Below are 19,932 nucleotides of genomic sequence, written 5' to 3' on the forward strand. Positions count from 1 at the left end.
CCATGCATCCTACACGTCTCTCCTGGCACTGGGCCATGTCAGGTATGAGGATATTATTCCGGGCAAAAGAGATGTGATTCATTCATTCACTCATTCATTCATTCATTCACCAAGTGCCCTTGAGGCCTCTGTGAGAAGCTCCATGCTGGGTGCTGGGACCCAGGGAGGAGTACAACCCAGATCCTGCCCTTGCATTGCTCACAAGCTGCCGGTAGATCATCCTGAGATGTGACCTGGGCTGCCTGCTCCCTTGTGTGGGTCTGGGGGTTTGGGGGGGGGATGGGTTAGGTGAGATGGAAGTAGTTTAACCAGTAGGAAATCTATTTGCTGAATCTACTAGTTCGACCAAGTATTCTTAAGATTATACTTGTCTTTGGGGATGGGAGCTGTAGTCAGGAAATGACGGGCCCAGCTTAGGGCCGAGGGGAGGCTCAGTGCCTTGGTCTCATTAACATCACTATGTTATGATGAAGAAGCTAAGTGCAGCCACATGGGGGCAAGACACAGCCCTAGAACTTCTAGGGCTCTTGCAGTACTTGGACAGGTAGTCAGAGCCCACTTACCAAAAACCTGGCTGCTACTCCAGCTCAGCTGTGTGCTCTTGAAGGAGTCCCTGCTTCCCTCTGGGCCTGCCTGCTCAGCTATACAGAGGCTGCTGGGACCTCCAGCTCTGAGGATCGGTGAGTCTGGGAATAGGCCACAGCTGGGACTCCTTTCGCCTTCCCCCTGCCAACCCCAGAGCTTTGGCCAGGCCCCGCATGAATGCCTCTGTGCTTCTGTTTTTCTTCAGGACCTTGAAGTTGCTACCTCACTTCCCTGCACTCAATTACCATCCCTCCTGTTGGCCCTGACTTAATTACTACATCAAAGCCCCTCCAAGGGGTGCTCAGATTTGCTGTGAAGTTAATGGTGATGGTAGTGCTGAGCCAGGGGGTCCAGGCATGCTGGGGGCAAGCTGAGAGCCCACTTGGGTATGTGAGAGGGTGAGGAGGGGTCCACCTCTCCAATGCCTGGTTGCCCCCTGACACCTCAGTTTGTCTGACACAGGAATGCTTGATGCTCACACAGTGATGTATTCTCAGCCCTGGGGCCTCTGGCCTGGCAGGGATGGGGGCAATTTGTCTCTTACTTCCATTTCTGGTGTTTTTGTTTGCTCAATCAGTCAGTGGACTTCCAAAATAATTTCTTACCGGACTATATCTATGTATCTGCATTTCAGTCTCTGTGATATGCATGAAACTCTAGAGTGCAAAGCCCAGGCAGGTGCCCCTTTTGCCCAGATCCAAGATGGGTCTTAGATCAGATGGGAATGTGGGCCCTTCAGTGGATGCCAGTGGGGAGAGATGCTGGTGACCAGACCCACCAGTGGAAATGAGAGAGCCGTGGGGGTTGCCATTGTGGAACGAAAGTGACCAAGGACAGGTGGCCCTTGTCATCGCCTTGTCACTATGCACCCTACCCACCTCCAGAACTCCATCGCCCCAGGTAGGAGGGGAGGGGGAAAGCCCTCAGTTGTCTGAGGGAACCCGGAACTGACCCAAGTCGTGTCCACCTGCAGCAGAAGTTACCTATGAAGGCTACATTTCTGCACCCGTGAGCATGGCTGATGTAGCCCGTCCCTCTCTCCAGTCCGAGCCTGTATCGCACAGGCTTTCTCCTCTGTAATGGGAGGAGCTCAACGCCCTTTCCAGCTAAAGGCATCATGCCCTTTTTGGAGCGGGGGCTGAAACAGAACCCCAGTTGTGCAGGACCATGACACCTCCCACAACCCAGAGTTCTGTATCCTGCCCACTGGCTGCCGACAGCACCCTCCCCCTTCCCCCTCCGCCCCCTCCCACAGCCGCTAAATTGGTAGTAGGCGACTCCTTGGAGTATATATTCTTGGCAATGAGTATGTGAGACTGTGGGCTTGACTGTGAACGAACGTAAGAGTGTGAGCGAGGCTTGTGTGTGAGAATGTGTACCCACATGAGAAACTTCCTCCAAGCGAACAAGTCAGAGAACATTGAAAGAAGACCCATCAAGTACTGCCGGCCTGTCAGCCTCCGAGTCGAGGTGTGTGTTTCAGATGAGGACCCAGTGGTTACCCTGGAGTTAGCCAAGAGACTCCAGCCTTATTTTTTTTCAGGGTCCATCAGCATCTTCAGGCAAGGGGCCCCTTAGGCTGAAAGGTTAGGGGGAGGCTAATATCAGGGACCAGGGAGATATTCTGGGTCACCCAAAGCAAACATGAGCCCTTGCTCAGACCTCACAGAAAGACCATCACTGAGTAGTTCCATGCAGAGGACCAGGCCTCTGGCAGGAAACGGTTAGGGGAGGTCCAGGTAATGGAAACTGGAGGAAAGAACGAACGGAACTCTCTGGGATGAGACAAGGCACTTGGTCCTTCATGTACAACTCAGTTCCTCTTCGCCATCATACTAGCAGGTTAGATTATTATCCCCACTTTATAGAGGAGAAAACAATTGCCCTGAGAGGGGGAATGACTTGCCCAAGGTCACGCAGCCAGTAAAAATCTCCGCCCAATCATGTTGGCCCCGTTGTTCCCTAAAGCACAACAGAACTTCTACCTGGGGAAGTGGAGAGGAAAGGGGCAGGCCTGGGCTTTCCCCAAGGATAGAGCAGGTGGTCAACATGACTTCGAGGTTTGAAGGGCCTGGTTTAGGGGAGCCTGACTAGGTGGGAGTTAGAAGCACACAGAGGCTTTGGAGTCAGTGTCTGCAGCCTCCTGGCTGGGTAATCTTGGGCTGGTCATTTCACTTCCCTGAGTCTCAGTTTTCTCACCTGTAAAAGGGGGGTAATGATACCCTCTACTTTCTTCATCAGGTTGTTGTGAGGGTTAAAAGAGATACTGTGAGGGAAGAATTTAGGCCTGACCAATACTCATCTGTGACTGTCATCACTGGTGTTGGGATGGAGGTCCCCTAGGGTTGGCGTGAGGGTGCCACATCTGGGGAGAGCGAAGGGGAGGATGTTCCCAGGGAAGAGAGGGCAGTGACAAAAGTTACTCTACGTCAGGAACAACACATGGGGAATACTTTATTCTCGTTCTTTCCCCATGAAGCTATTCCCACTTCTACACCTCTAATAACCTTTAAGCTTCAGATAAACAGTGGAATCGTTGGGAGAATTGCCTGGCCCTTCAGATTCTTCATCTCGAATCATCACGTTCTACTCCATACCCCTCCTCCACAACGCTGGCCATGAGAGACCTTAGTAGTTGGAGCAGTAGGACGGCTCCTACTGAACCTGGGGATTGGGAGGGTGCTGGGGAGAGGGGAGGACGGAGGGAGAAGCAGGATGGCATCTGCTTCTCGCAGGAGGTGGGGCCCAGCCTCCAGGTGGGTGAACTTCAATAGGACCAATCTCGTGCTTACAGATGCAGTGCTGCATGCTTCGCTGTCCCTTATCTTTTTCCTGCTTCGTCCTGGTGCAATCTAGCGCACACACCATGCCACTGACCATGCTCTCCACCAAGTCCCCCGCAAACTCCTTGTCAAATTCAGTGGACACCTCTCACTTGGTCTTGACCGGCTGGCCTTCTTAGTGTCTTGGGTGCTCTAGACACGCCCTCCTTCTTCAGACACCCACTTGATGCCAATGATTGGCTCCCCTCCCCGAGCTGCTTCTGCCCTCTTCTCTAGGCTCTGCCTTCTCAGTCGCTTCTGAGGGCTCCTCCTCCTCAAGGCTCCCCTGCCGTGACTGTATCCGGAGACAGGTCCAAGCCCTTCCCACTCTACATGCTGTCCACCTTCCCTTCTCTGACTCCTCCCAGATCTCCCTCTCCACCTGCAGTGGCAATCTCCCCCAGTTCAAATTGAACGTTGATCTGGAAATTAGTTTTCACCTATAAGGTTGACAAATTTTGAAAAATATTGATGATATCCAATGTTGATGAGAGTTGCTGGCAATGTAAGCTGGGGTAGCCTTTCTGGAGTCCAACTGACAGACTGACAGACTCTATCAGACTGTAAAATACACTATCATGGTGTAGTTGACCCAGCGACTCACCTCTTGGAATCTACCCCAGAGAAACACCAGCACATGTGCACAAAGAGGACAGCACAAAGCTATTTATTACAGGATTGTTAATAACAGTGAAAAATTGGAGGAAAATGTACAAGAATAGGAGATGCTACATTCATTCTATGCAATACCATGCAGCAACAGGGGCATGCCACCCTGTAAACTTGGACTTACAGTGTGGTCCAAGAGAGGGAGGCCTGAGCATGTGCTCCCCTGGGCTGTCCTGAATTCCAAGTGACCAGGAGACTAAATTAAGAGCCAGTGAGCTAAGAGGCCCGGGAAGGTAGAGGACTGGGCAGGGGGCTAGATGGGGAACAAGGCAGAGGCTGTGATTCTATGGGCACCACAAGCCAAGGTGGAGCCAGATGAGCCAGCTACACCAGTGGGGGCGTGGCCCCGGCTAGAGACCTCCCTTGAGGAACCCAGCGTTGCCCTGGAGAAGCAGGCGGTACTGACAGCATCTGCCTCTTCCAGGTAATCCTGTACTTGCCTGGTTGCTCACATTAAGGTCCCCTTTACACACACATAGCTGAGAGGCAGGTGGAGGTGGAAGCTACCTGAGGAATGGAACGTTTTCATACAAGGCAGACCGAGTATTACCAAAAGAGACTGTTTAAATGATCAGATCAGACCGAGCTTGAAATCACGTTAGACGACATTATGCAATTTTTTCCTGCTGACCAAGACAGGAGCGGTTAGGGAGGAAAGTCAGATTAGTAACAAACAAAATAATTATAGCTTCCTTGTGAAAGTGCAGAGTGAGCTGAATTTTGTGACCTTGATGCACCTGTACTTTTTTTGCTCAGTTTCTTCCGCCTGGCACGCTCTCCCTCCCCTCTCCTCCTGGATGGCTCCTACTCACCTCTCAGTTTGCCCTGATAGCCCTCCTCAGGGAGCTGCCCTTGGGCGCCCCCACCGGCTTCCACACCCCAGAGTTTCCCTTTACCACAGCATCTAGCGCACCGTGTTGTCAGACTGTGAGCTCTGGCGAGCAGAGGCCTCTGCTCATCCTCAACGTACCCCTAGGACCTAGCACGGTACTTCTTAGCGCATGGCAGGTGCTAGGTTAATGCTTGTTGAATAAATGAGGGACTCAATGAATGAATGAGGGAGAGGTGCTGCCTTTACAGAAGACCTGGAAACCCTGTGACCTTGGGCTACACATTTTCCCACCTGGTGCCTCTGTTTTCCACCTGCGGAGAGGCAGGGGTGGGCTTCTCTCTGAGATTCCCACCCACCCAGTCCTCCTGCAGAGCCCAAGACAGACAGGACGGATGGGGCGGGACCTCTGTCCTCTCTGCCCGCTGAGAAATCCCAGACCAGAGAACCCAGTCTATGCAACCTCCCTGCCCACTGCCAGCTCAGCCTTTGCAAAATTCTGCTGCTTCCTCTTTCCAGACGTGGCTCATGTCTGGCTCCGTCCCCACGCCCTCCTCCTGGAGGGACCCTGACTGCTTCCGGATGGGGGCCGTCCCTGCCTCTTTCCTGGAGTCCAGCAGGCTGAGCCCTAGCTGAGGAGCTGCCCAAGGCCTCTCCCTGCCTCCACAGCCCGGGGGTGGAAGGAATCCTTCTTCCCTTCTCTCTTTCTCCGTATGCCATTCTCGCCTCTATCACCATGTCCCTCTCTCCTTTCTCTCTGTGTGGCTGTTTTTTGGTTTCTCTGCTGGCTTTGTCTTTTTCCTCCCTCTGCCTTTCTCCCTCTACTTGCTCTTTGCATCTGTGTTTCCCTCTCTGTCCCTCTATCCTTGTTTTTTCTGTGTTCTTCTCTCCCGTTTCCTCTCTCCGGACCCCTTTCCCATCCTAGAGGCCCCCTTCCCTTCCACAGGCCTCAGCCTCCTTAACCTGGCTGAGGGGTAGTCTCGGGTTTTCCCAAAGCCCTGGCCAGCCTGAATTCCCACGCTGTCCCTCTGTCAGGCAGGCACCCCAGCACAATCAGGGGAGCATGTTGGACTCACAGCGTCCTAGCACGGCCTTCCTGAGGGGGAGTGGGGAGAGACCGTGACCCATGGCCAGGGCTGCCTGGGCCTTTTCCAGCCTGGAGGTACCTCACCCCAACCCTGTGTGAGCCTGCAGAGACTGCTTTCCTCTGCTAGCTTCCTCCTGTAGAGCCTGCCAGGAGCTGGGCTATTAGATCTCAGGTCTGCTTCAGTTGAGAGGAATTAGACCGCAGGACCCAGCTAGAGGGATGTAAGAACCCGAGAACAAATATGAGGCTGGAATGTGAAACCTGAGGTGGGAATTGAATAAGTAAGATTCTCCCCTGTTGGATCCTGGGCTCTGCCCCTCACCAGTGGGCTAGTCTGACACAAATCACTTCCCTTTTCTGAGCCTCTGTTTTCTTTCTTGTAAAATGGGGCAGCAGATTCCCTTCTGGTGCACTGCTATGAGAATTAAAGGTTAAGCCATGGATAATACACTCAACAGTGAAGGCTCACAATAAATGTTACTTGAGATGGAATTTGAATGCCTGATAAAGAGTCAGACCAGAGTCACATGCCACTGGTACTTTCTCAGACTGGCATGGGATGGGAGCAGGGTGGGGCAGCTGCTCAAAAAGGGTTGAAGAGTAAATAAGTGAAAAGATGAGGGGATGAATGATTGGATCTCAGTCACTGATCAGTAGTGGCTTTGCATAAGTCAAGGGTCCTCAATAAAAGGTAGAGATAATTCCTGTCTTGTAAGGTTTTTACAAGAATGAAATTAAATAAGGAATGTAAAAGTGCATAGTTAGTGGTCAATAAATCTTAGCTCTTATATAAATGATAATAATCTTAGCACAAGAATTAAAAGAAAAAAATTTCAATATAGAAGGATCCATCTTTATCCTTATATAGGGGACCAGTTGCTCTATTTAAGCCTAAACTGCTGAGGAGCATGGGCAAAGGGTCTGGCTTGCTTTTTACTGGTCCTCAGGCTCACAGCAGTTTGAGTGGAGAGGCCTGGAAGTTGTTTCTGCAGGCTCTTGACCAAGTGGCCAGGGTGGCTGCTGAGGAGCCAGAGCTCCAAACCCAGGGAAGCTGCAAGCATAAAGCAGACCCAAGGGGGCCAGGGTCAGGGAGCCAGTCCTGCCAATGAGGGCTGAGGCCAAGGGTGAGGCTGTTTCCATGACTACAGGCTTCACCCCATCTTGGTAGTAAGCCTGGCACATCCTATCCCCAGGTGGGTCCCTGGGCCCCATCCCCACCTGAGCATGGGCCAGAGTGGCAAGCCAGACAGATCAGCCCCTACCTGATTCTGGCTGCCCTTGAACACACCCCAGGCCACCACATCTTGCTGTCCTTGCTACTTGGGATGTGCAGTCCAGCCTTCTCTTTCTGTTACTATCCTGCTCACCCTTCAACTGCCAGCTCTGCTGCAACCCCCCAAGATCTCCCTGAGTCCAATGACTCACTCACTAACCTGACTTTGGGCAGGTTACCTGACACACAGAGCCTCAGTTTACTTGGGTGTAAAGTAGCTAGCTGTAGGTCTTATGAGCATTTAGTGAGAAAACCCATATGAAAGTGTCAGGGGTGATTTTTGACACATGAACTCCACCTTATCTTGACACCTTAAATCATTTGTCTTGCTACCCCCCTTATGTTATTGGCATGTGTTCCCCATCAGAAAGGGAAGTCCTTGAGGCCAGGGTTATCCCCATCCCCAGTGCCCAGTGCAGGACCTGACCCAATGCAATACATGCCTAGGAAGTGGTCTCGCCCCTGACCATCCCAAGATAGAGCTACACTCTCTGAGCACTTACTATGTGCCGGGCAACATGGGGAGCATTCTCTGAGCATCGACAAGTACTGAGCATCTATGGTGTGGCAGGTTCTGCAAACAGCGCTAAGTAACATCAGTGAACAAAAGTCACATATCCTGTCCTTGTGGAGCTTGCCTTCTAGCAAAGGGAGTGGATGACAAACAGCAAGCATAGTGAGCGTTAGGAGGTGACAAGCACTATGGATAAAAACAGAGCAGTGCAAGGGGGCGTGTGGGGTGCGAGGAGGGGAGTGGGTTACAATTTTAAACAGGGTGGTTGGTATAGGGCTCCTTAGAAGAGGACCTTTGAACCAAGGATTGAAGGAGGTGAGGGAGTTGGCCCTACAGATGAATCTATGGGGGGTGTGTTCCTGGCCAGGGGAACAGTCTGGGCAAAGGCCCTAAGGCGGGGCCTGCCTGGCTAGTTGGGGTGAAGAAGGGGAACAGGAGCATGAGGGCAGGGCAGTTACTGGGCCTGTTTACCAGGCCTTAAGAGATCATTGTAAGGACTTTGATTTTTTTGCCCTGAATGAATTAAGGAACCCTTAGAGGTTTTGAGCCTAGGAATGATGTAATTGACTTGATTTGATTTATTTTATTGAGATATAATTGACATATAACATTGTATTAGTTTTAAGTGTACAACATAATGATCTGATACATGTATACATTGCAAAGTATCACAGTAAGTTTAGTTAACATTCATCACCATACATAGTCTCAAAAATTTTTTTCTTGTGATGAGATCTTTTAAGATTTATTCTCTCAGCAACTTTCAAATATGCAATACAGTATTATTATTTCTTTTTAATTTATTTATTTACTTATGGCTGCATTGGGTCTTCGTTGCTGCACGTGGGCTTTCTCTAGCTGTGGAGAGCGGGGACTACTCTTCGATGTGGTGTGTGGGCTTCTCATCACGGTGGCTTCTCTTGTTGAGGAGCACAGGCTCTAGGTGCGCAGGCTTCAGTCGTTGTGGTGCGTGGGCTCAGTAGTTGTGGCTCGCGGCCTCTAGAGCGCAGGCTCAGTAGTTGTGGCGCACGGGCTTAGTTGCTCTGCAGCATGTGGGATCTTCCCAAAACAGGGCTCGAACCCGTGTCCCCTGCATTGGCAGGAGTATTCTTAACCACTGCACCACGAGGGAAGCCCCAATACAGTATTATTAGCTATAGTCACCATGCTGTAACATTACGTCACCAGGACTTGTTTATCCTATAGCTGGAAATTTGTACTTTTTGACCACCTTTTCCTATGACTCATGTTTTAGAAGGCTCACTCTGCAGAGTTATTCTATGGGTTCAAATACCAACTCCGCCTCTTTGTAGTTGCATCACTGGGCCAGACATTTATTTTACCACTCAGTTTGTTTCCTCTCTGTATAAAAGCAGATGAAGAGTATGTGTCTAACAGATCTTGGCAGAAATGCCTGTCTGCTTTTAGGCCTAAGAATAGCAGTCCTTCTGAGCAGTTGGTCTGTTTCAATCTCATGAGCACCGTGGCCGAACTTCTCACGCTCACTGGCTGCTGGGAAGCCGAAAGCAAAACCTGTGTCCTTCCCAGAGCAAACTCATCCATCTTTAGGTGCATGAAGCTTTATTCCTGTGCTTGGCTCTTCCCATGCCTATTTTAAAAGTTTTTTAATGCTATGCCCTTTAAATAAGTTCTTCAGAATAACAGTTTTTCCTCAATTACAAAAATAATACATGTTAATGTTAGATATTTTGGGAAATGAACATGTAAAGCACCAGGAAGAAAATATATGTGACCCAAAGATAACCACTTTTAATCTTTTTTGGTAGTATTTCTTTTGGATTACATATAAAAAATATATTTTAATATATATATTATATATTTCATATATAATATGTAATACTTATATATTTAAAAATATATTTTAAATACATATTTCATATAAAATATTATATATATATATATATATATATATATATTTTTTTTTTTTTTGCAGTCCGCGAGCCTCTCACTGTTGTGGCCTCTCCCGTTGCGGAGCACAGGCTCCAGACGCGCAGGCTCAGTGGCCATGGCCCACGGGCCCAGCCGCTCCGCGGCAAGTGGGATCTTCCCGGACCGGGGCACGAACCCGCGTGCCCTGCATTGGCAGGCAGACCCCCAACCACTGCACCACCAGGGAAGCCCCTATATAATAGATTTTAATATAAAGTATATATATATATACACACATATGTAATTGAGCTAGTAAATGTTTATTTTTCCCTCCTCCATAGTTCCTTTAATTCCATGCCCTTGCCCAGGCTGCGAGGGTATCAAACCTTCATGCCACGGTGGAATGCAGATAATAAAGGAAGCCAGTATTTGGTTTTTGTGGTTTGAGTATAAGCGACACATTTGGAAGAATTAATGGAGTCAAGCAACCCAGATTCCAGGCCGGACAGGGAGTATTCTAATGGAGAGCAGAGGGGGAGAGTTGGAGGGAAGGTGAGGAGCTTTGGGTGTTAAGAAGGGGTCCTATATCATCTCCCTCCACAACCCCACCACGTTGTGTCCCCTCTCTCAGCACAACCTGAGAGGTCCGGGCACTTGACTTTCTTGCAGCCTTCTGAGATTCTGGATAGCAGAGCAGAGATGACTGAAGAAGTACAAGCAGCTGGGCCCATAGAGCCTCGCGGAATGTTCCACGGCCCTGGAGAGGCTGGGCGGGGGTGGAGGGAGGTCCTGGGCCCCTGGAGGTCGTGGTGCGTGCTGAAGAGCTAGCACCTGGGTTCCTGTGGCTCACATACAAGAAGTACAATCACGGTGCACCTGGTGTGTAGCTGTATCAGCTTCCTGTGGCTCCTGTAACAAATTGCCAACACACTTGCTGGCTTAAAGCAACAGAAATTGATTCTCTTACAGTTCTGGGGGCCAGAAGTCCAAAATAAGTCTCACTGGGCTGAAATCAAGGTGCTGGCAGGGCCCCATTCCCTCTGGAGGCTCTAGGGGAGAATCTGCTCTTTGCCTCTTTCAGCTGCTAGTGGTTTTTAACCTTTGTTAGCTTGTGGCTGCACATTTCTGTTGTAGCTGTCTCATCTCCCTCTGCTTCTCTCTTATAAGGATACATGTGATTGCTCTTAAGACCCATCTGGATAATCCAGGATAAACTCCTTCTCTCAAGATCCTTATCTTAAACAAAAGCAAAAATAAACAAGTGAAACTAAATCAAACTAAAAGCTTCTGCACGGCAAAGGAAACTACCAACAAAATGAAAAAGGCAACCTATCGAATGGGAGCAAATATTTACAAATTGTATATCTGATAAGGGGTTAATATTCAAAACATATTAAATGACTCATACAACTCAGAAAAAACCCCAAAACAATCGTATTTAAAAATGGGCAGAGGATCTGAATAGACATTTTTCCAGGGAAGACATACAGATGGCCAACAGGTATAAGAAAATGTGCTCAATATCACTAATCATCAGGGAAATGTAAATCAAAACCACAATGAGATATCACCTCACACCTGTTAGAATGGTTATTATCAAAAAGACAAGAAATAACAAGTGTTGGCGAGCTGTGAAGAAAAGAGAACTTTTGTGCATTGCTGGTGGGAATGTAAATTGGTGGAGCCACTATGGGAAACAGTATGAAACCTCCTGAAAAAATTAAAAATAAAACTACCATATGATCCAGCAATTCTACTTCTGGGTATTATCTAAAGCAAATGAAAACACTAACTTGAAAGGATATCTGTACCTCCATGTTCATTGCAGCATTGTTCACAATAACCAACACGTGGAAACAACTAAGTGTCCATCAGTGGATGAATGGATAAAAAAAAATGTGATATATATATAATGGAATATTATTCAGACATAAAAAAGAATAAAATCTTGTCAAACCAACAACATGGATGGACCTTGCGGGCATTATGCTAAGTGAGATAAGTCAAACAGAGAAAGACAAATACTGTATGTTCTCACTTATATGTGGAACCTAAAACAAATAAAAAATCCCCCAAATAGTTCTCATAGATACAGAGAACAGATTAATGATTGCCAGGGGAGAGGGTAGTGGGGGGCATTGGAGAAATGGGTGAAGGAGATCAAAAGGTAAAAACTTCCAGTTATGGGCTTCCCTGGTGGCGCAGTGGTTAAGAATCCACCTGCCAATGCAGGGGACATGGGTTCGAGCCCTGGCCTGGGAAGATCCCACATGCCGCAGAGCAACTAAGCCCGTGTGCCACAACTACTGAGCCTGCGTGCCACAACTACTGAAGCCCGTGCTCCACAACAAGAGAAGCCACTGCAACGAGAAGCCTGCACACCACAACAAAGAGTAGCCCCCGCTCGCTGCAACCAGAGAAAGCCCACACACAGCAATGACGACCCCACGCAGCCAAAACAAAGAAAAACCTTCCAGTTACGAAATAAATAAGTCCTGGGGATGTGATGTACAGCATGGTGACTATAGTTAATAATACCATAGTGCATATTTTAAAGTTGCTAAGAGAGTAGATCTTAAAAGTTCTCATTACAAGAAAAAAAATTTTGTAACTACATGTGGTGATGGATGTTAACTAGACTTATTGTGATAATCATTCTGCAAAATATATCAATACAAATATCAAATCATTATGTTTTATACCTGAAACATATATGTCAATTATCTCAATAAAAAACTTACCTTAAATAAGATAAAAATAAACAAAATTTCAAAAATATGTAAGATGAAAATTATAAGCAAATACATATAACAATTTAAACTAAGCAAATCATTAAAATCATCAATAAATTACAATATAAACCCATAAATAATTTTTTAAAATTTCTTAGGTGAGACTAAAATAAACATCTCAGTCTTCTGCTCTCTATCCTCTCCATCCATGTGTGTATCCATGTACCTCATCTCTCCATGTCTGCCTAGGTAAAGAACCAAAGAAGAGCTGAATGAGGCAGGGTTCAAGAATCACTCACTGCCTTTCCTTCAGTTTATCTCTGCCTGGGTTGAGGCACCCAATTAATGCGTAAAATATGTACAGAATACAAGAAATAGAACATTTTATTGGCCTCTGATGGGCTGGAGATGCATATTTAGAGTTTCTGGATACAGGAGACCAATTTCTAAAAGGTGATGGAAGCTACTTCTTTCCACTAGCATCTAAGATCAGTGAGGGCAGAGGTCCTCCACCCCTAGGGCTTAGCAGGGCATTGGGTATATAGGTGCTCAGTTAATGATGACATTATAAATGAATTCATTTTATCCACTGGTAGCACTTTTCTATATTATCCTGCCCCATTATATTTTATTCTGCTGAGAAGAAGGGAAGAGGAAAAATCAGGAGCCCTTAGGGGTGATCTGGGGTAAGGGAACTCATTTCTTTGGACCTCAGTTTCTTCCTCTTTGAAATTATGAGACCAGATTTTTTTTTAAAGATTTTTATCTTAATCACATATTTTGCCCTATAAGCAATATGCATCTTTTGCCATATTGGGTAATAGTCACAGGTTCTGGATTAGAAAGTGAATATGCCTTGTGGGGGTAGGGGGAGGGACATTTTTCTGCCCACCACAGGGGCCCTGCAGTAGCTAAGAAAGCTGCCTGGAACTGAAGGGTCACATAGTCGGGAATAAGGCTTGACCAGAAAGTGCTCAGTGAGGACTGACAGCCAGGGCTTGGGCAGGTTGTTTGGATGTCTCAGGGGGACACCACTGTGGAGAGATGACACTTGAGGACCTACCTGTAGGAACAGGGAAAAGGAGGAGGTGGTTTGTTTGGGTGGAGGACCCAGAAATGTCTGAGATTAAGTTTCCACCTCACAGAATGGGGGTTCATAATAGAAATAAATTTAGCCAAAAAATAAAGTTACCACTTTTTTGGTACATCTGAATGGTCTGCAGTTGAAATCCACTATATATACCCAAGCACATACATACTCCCACAGTTAGCATTCATTGATAAATATTCTTTTCTTTTTTTTTTTTTTCTGCGGTACACGGGCCTCTCACTGTTGTGGCCCCTCCCGTTGTGGAGCACAGGCTCCGGACGCGCAGGCCCAGCGGCCATGGCTCACGGACCCAGCCGCTCCGCGGCACGTGGAATCCTCCCCGACTGGGGAATGAACCCGCACCCCCTGCATCGGCAGGCGGACTCTCAACCACTGCGCCACCAGGGAAGGCCTATAAATATTCTTGTGGGCTGATTTTTTAGCTTAATAAAATGCTGTCAACATCTTTCCAAGGCATTAAATATTCTACATCATCATTTTAACAACTCCCTTTAACATTCCATTGATTGATATTCAATGCTATAGATCCATCATTTTGTATTTTTATAAAATCTTATAAGCCACTTTAAATCCCTTTTTTCTTTTTGACATGATGGGAAATCAATATATTTATGAATATCTTACAAGGTTGGTATGAGGATTAACTATAATATATATAAAATTTGAAATTGTAATCCATTCAAATCTTTCTTTGCCAAATTTACTTCTTCATCGTTTCTTATCACAGTAAAGGTGATGCCTGAATTAGAAACCTGGGAGTCACTCCTGCCTCTTTCCTTTTTCCCACCCTGTCCCCTATATCTAATTAGTTGCCAGGTCCCATCCATTCTATCTTTAAAACTTCTCTGGGATCAACGAGTTCTCTGCATCCTCACAACTCCTCTCCTTAGTTAGGCCCTTATCACCTCTTCCCTGCACGGTTGCACCAGCCTCCTCCTGGGGCGTATTCTTTTGGGTTCCCTCAAAAGCAGATTCTGATACAAGAACTTGGATGCACACAGGTTTTGGAGGGTGATCCTAAGAGTTAATCAGGCAGTGGGGAAAGTGAGGAGAAAAAACAATAAAGCTCAGTCTCCCTGGGGCCCCAGAGATGTCCATAGGGCAGAGCAGTTTCCTGGGAAAGACTTCTCTTCCCTGGGCAGAAAATAGAGGAAGTTGCTTGGGGTGGGAAGCTGTCAGCAGGTATGGGAACTGTTTCCTGTGGCCACCCTAGAATTTGGGGGTGGACCAAGGGATCCAGGGCCAGTCAACATAGCAACTGAGACACTGGTCTCCTGCCTCAGTCTGTCCTTCTCCTGCCCGTCTCCACTCTGCAGCCCCAAGGGTCTTTCTGGAACACAGAGTCCTAGGCTGAACTATATGAAAATGAGGAAGCAGGTAGAGGGGTGCAGGGACAGACTGGCTCCCACAGTGGGGCTTGTTGAGGGGTTACAGCTTGGTTCATGGGCTGCCTCTTGTCTGAGTTCAGTTCAAGTTGAGCTGAACTGGGCCATACTGGACTGGAACAGGCCAGAGGTGTGTGAGCAAGCCTCAAGACATCAGATTTCTTTTGGTTCAGGTTAAACTGCAAAGATTGAGTCCTTAGCATCAGACAAGAAGGGGAAGGTGGCCCAGGAGGCCCAGGAAAGCCACCTGGGAGTCCACACTTGTCATGGACAATCCACATGCAGATAATTGAGAGTTTACCCTGTGCCGTTTGACTAAGGCTTGAAAGGTATGAATATGCATTTAAATCAGCATTGATGATAATGAACATCCTCATATATGTCTGTAGATCTCACTAGAAAAAAGTATAGCACTATTGGGATATTGCCAATATTGGAAAATAAAAGAATACATGAGACACTCATGTGCAGGGGTCCCCAACCCCTGGGCCTGGACCAGTCCGCGGCCTGTTAGGAACCGGGCCGCACAGCAGGGGTTGAGCAGCGGGCAAGAGAGCAAAGCTTCATCTGTCGCTCCCCACCACTCCCCACCGCTCGCGTTACCACCTGAACCATCACTACCCCTCCCCCGTCTATGGAAAAATTGTCTTCCATGAAACCGATCCCTGGTGCCAAAAAGGTTGGGGACCGCTGCTCATGTGTATCATGAGATCAGCTGAGAAAACAGCTGTCTGGAAGCTGAGGACTTTCCCCAACAGTCTGGTGACTGGCCTCACTCACAGGAATCTCAAAGAAGCCTGGGGGCTCACTTCCCAGTCTGGCTGGTAATGCATGCTGAGTGGCCGTCAGCCAGAACAGACCCCTCTGGGTCATCTTTATATATATATATATATAATTTTATTTATTTATTTATCTATCTATCTATTTTTGGCTGTGTTGGGTCTTCTTTGCTGCATGTGGGCTGTCTCTAGTTGCGGCGAGTCGGGGCTACTCTTTGTTGTGGTGCGCGGGCTTCTCACTGTGGTGTTTTCTCTTGTTGCGGAGCATGGGCTCTAGGCACGCGGGCTTTAGTAGTTGTGCACACGGGCTCAGTAGCTGTGGCTCGTGGGCTCTAGAGTGCAGGCTCAGTAGTTGTGGCGCATGGACTTAGTTGCTCCGCGGCATGTGGGATCTTCCTGGACCAGGGATTGAACCCGTGTCCCCTGCATTGGCAGGCGGATTCTTAACCACTGCGCCACCAGGGAAGCCCTGGGTCATCTTAAAGGAACAAATTTCATTATGTGCTGATTAAATAATCAGTTCAGCAGCCATTTCCTGGTGCCTGCTTTGTGCCAGGCCTGGGGCTGGGTTCTGGATGCAGAGGTGGTTAGGAAATGATTTCTGCTCTTGGAGGGCTCACATGCAGGAGTAGCTGAGATAGGAGGCAGAGTTCCATATTGTGAGGGAGAGAAGCGTGGAGAGCCCCAGGTAGCTTTATGAGTCACAGGGGAGATGTCCTGCAGGCGTGATACACGAGATGGGTCTTGATGAATGAGTAGAAGTTTGCTAGGTAGGAAATATGCGGGGGACAGGGCAAGAGACCATTCCTTCAACTCCATTTATGGAGCATCTACTCCATATATCAGGCCCCCTGCTAGTTATTATATGTATGAAAACAACGAACAGAGGAACCTTGGTGTTAAGGAAGCTGAGGCCCAGAGAGGCAAATTGACATGTTCAGAGTCACACAGCACATCAGGGGCAGAGCAAGAACTGAACTCTCTAAGTCCCAACCTTTTCCACCCTTACTGGGCATGACTCTGGAGGACAGTACCAGGCAGTGGTGGGGACAGGGCCCCCCACTCTGAGCGTTCTCATGTGCACTTACTCCAGACCATCCCTCTCTCCCCCATTCCTCAGCATGAATGGAAGTTGGATATACCTTTGACTTCTGTTTTCTGTGCTTCTCTCCACCTCTCAAGTTGCAGACTGTGAAAGTATATGCCCCAAGTAAGGCCTAGGCCAGGTGGTGCTGGGGGAGGGTCTTGCTGAGACAGATGGAGAAACCAAGCCCAGGCAAATATTAGCATATCAGATGTGGTGAAGGCGAAGGTCTGAACCAGAAAGCAGTAATGTGTCACCTGCAAAGTGCAGGTGGGGAGTGGGGGAGGAGGCCAGAAGCAGGGGATGGAGGTTAACATGTATGGCATTTTTATGATCTAGACCTGGAAGTCACATATCATCACTTTGATTGTACCCTATTGGTCAAGGCAAGCACCAACAAGCGCCTGCCAGGTCCAAGGGCAGAGGATGTAGACTCTGCTTCTTGATGGGGAGTGGCAAGCTCCTAAAAGAGCATGTGGGATGGGAGATATTGTTGCAGCCGTCTTCGGAAAATAAAATTTGCCACACCCATTTTGCAGATCATGTTTTCACTTTCTTTATGGTATCTTTTGATGATCATAAGTTCTAAACTCTATAGCAATAAAATTTATTGCACTTTTTCATTCATGTTTGCATTTTTAACGTCTTATTTTAAAAAGTCCTCTATCTTAAGTTCATAAAGCAATGTATATGTTCTATATGTTCTCCAAAAATTAACAGAAAAGTTGGCTCTCAAATTTAGGCTCTTAATCCATCTGGAATTGATTTTTGTGTCTGGTGTGAGGTGCGGTTCACACTTCATTTTTTGCCGAAAGTTAACCAGAAATATTAGTGCCGTTCAGTGAATAGTCCTTTCTTCATCTGCAATACAGCTGTCATAGATCAAGTTTCCACATATGCAAGGACCTATTTCTAGGATCTCTATTCTGTTTCATTGCTCCAGTTTTTTACCACCTATGTCAACACCCACACTTTCTTAATTTCTATGGTTTTATGATAAGTCTCAATAGCTGCTAGGGCAGGCCCCTCACCTGATTTTTCTTTTGGGGGAGTATCTTGGCTTTTTTGCTTGTCTATTTAAAAAAAAACATGTTAAAATTGACTTGTAAAATTCTCCAAAAGATCTGCTGGAATTTTGATTGGAATGATATGGAATCTATCCATCAATTTGGAGATAATTGACACCAATAATTGATGATTTTTTATCCATGAATCTTAAGTATCCCCTACTTTTTAAAGGTCTTTAATGTTTTTTAATAAAATGTTTTCAATAAAATATTTCTTCGCAAAAGAGCTTGCATGTCTTCTGTTAAATTTATTTCAAGGTACACTTAAATTTTTGTTTCTATTGTAAATGCATCTTTTAAAAAACTTACATTTTTGGGAGCTCCCTGGAGGTCCAGTGGTTAGGACTCCACGCTTCCACTGCCGGGGGCACGGGTTCGATCCTTGGTGGGGAATGCCGCAACTAAGATGCCGCATGCCGTGCGGCCAAAAAAAAAAAAAAATGACATTTTTGAATTTCATGTTGCCAGTATATAAAAATGCAGCTGGTATTAATGTATTTATCTTATGTTCACCCACTTCCTAAACGCTATTATTTTAATGATTTGTTTCAGGATTGTTTGTAGATTCCACGTAGACAATATCGTCTGTAAACAATGAGAGTTTTGTTTTTCCTTTCATATCTTTGTACTTCTCGTTTCTTCTCTTTACTGTATTGCCTTGACTAGGGGCTCCAGAACCGAATTGGATAGAATTTGTGACAGCAAGTATCCTTGTCCTGTTCCTAATTTTAAAGATAATTTTTTAAAAAACAACTCACTGTTGACTATAAAGTTTGTTTGTGAGAGTTGTGTAGGTATTCTTTACGAGGTTTAGGAGGTTTTTGTCTCTTCCAAGTTTGCCAAGAGTTCTTTTTAAAATTATGAACATTGAATTTCACTGAATCCTTTTCTAAAAAACCTACTAGATGAAAATACGGCTTTTCTCCTTGAGTCTGCTATTGATCAATATTAGTTAAGATTTGACTGTGAATGACAGAAATCCCCAAATAATAGCATCTTAAACATAAGAGGAGTTCATGTCTTTCTCATATACCAATTCAAAGTAGGCAATTCAGGGGTAGTTTGGCAACCTGCTGCAGGAAGTCCCTCAACGGCCCAGGCTGTGTCACCTCTCAAGGGGGCGGACCTCAGGATCCAAGATGGCACTCCTGCAGCACAGGCAGTGGAGGACCCGCCAGGCAGGGGGCAGAGGGCCAGCCAGCTGACTCTCAAGAAAGGCCCTTGGAGTCTGGTGCCCTAGACTTAGCTTGCAGTTTTATTTGGGATTTTTTATATACATGTTCATATATTCTATAAGCTTACAATTTTTCTTTATCACACCGACTCTGATTTTCATATGAAAATGTTTATGAATTTGGGGTTATTCATTCCTTGAAGGTTTGGCATTGTTCAGATGAAAAACTTTATTTGGGAGTTTTATTGTGGGAAGATCAAAAAAACTTTTTAACAATTTCACATTTACAGCAAAGTTGCGAGTGCCCGTAATTTATATTTTCCCTCAAAGAATATTTTAGTGTTTCCTACAAACGAGGACACTTTCCTACATAACCACAATAGGAACATCAAAATCAGGAAATGAACATGTATGCATTACTATAATCTACTCCTTACACCTGCTTCATGTTTCTCTAATTGTCCCAGTAATGTCCTTTAGAGCCAAAGGATCCAGTTCAAAATCTTGTGTTGTGCTGTGCCTCTTAGTCTCCTTCAGACTTGAATGGCTCCTCAGCCCTTCCTTGACTTTCATGATCTTGATGCTTTTGAAGATTACAGGCCAGTTATTCTGTAGGATGCCCTTCAACTTTGGTTTGTCTGATGCTACCTCATGATTAGAATCTTGAGCAGGAACATCACAGAAGTGACGCTGTGTTCTTCTCAGTGCATCCCATCAGGTGGCACATGATTTCATTTGCTCCATTACTGGTGATGTTCACTTTGATCACTCTGATGGTTCTTGCCAAGCTTCTCCACAGGAAAATTACTGCAGAAAATTATTTCTTTTCCATTTGTGGTGAATAAGTATTTTGTGGGGAAGTATTCTGAAACTGTATCAGTATCCCATTCTACATCAAAATATCCCTCCCTCCTCCTTCTTTCCCTCCCTC

At 46.5% G+C, this 19,932-nt stretch overlaps 1 protein-coding gene across 1 annotated transcript in view; it reads left to right on the forward strand.

Moving 5' to 3' along the window:
- Positions 1 to 1,968: 1,968 nt before the first annotated feature.
- LOC307055577 (guanylate cyclase 2D-like) overlaps positions 1,969 to 19,932 on the forward strand; it is a gene marked incomplete at both ends in the record, with an annotated part of 85,534 nt that continues 67,570 nt past the window's right edge. Inside the window, 1 exon segment of the mRNA XM_079707795.1 lies at positions 1,969 to 2,055. Within this exon segment, the coding sequence (XP_079563921.1) occupies positions 1,969 to 2,055 (87 nt within the window).

The sequence above is a fragment of the Hyperoodon ampullatus genome, assembly GCF_949752795.1.
Source record: "Hyperoodon ampullatus genome assembly, chromosome: 7".
Taxonomy (NCBI): domain Eukaryota; kingdom Metazoa; phylum Chordata; class Mammalia; order Artiodactyla; family Ziphiidae; genus Hyperoodon; species Hyperoodon ampullatus.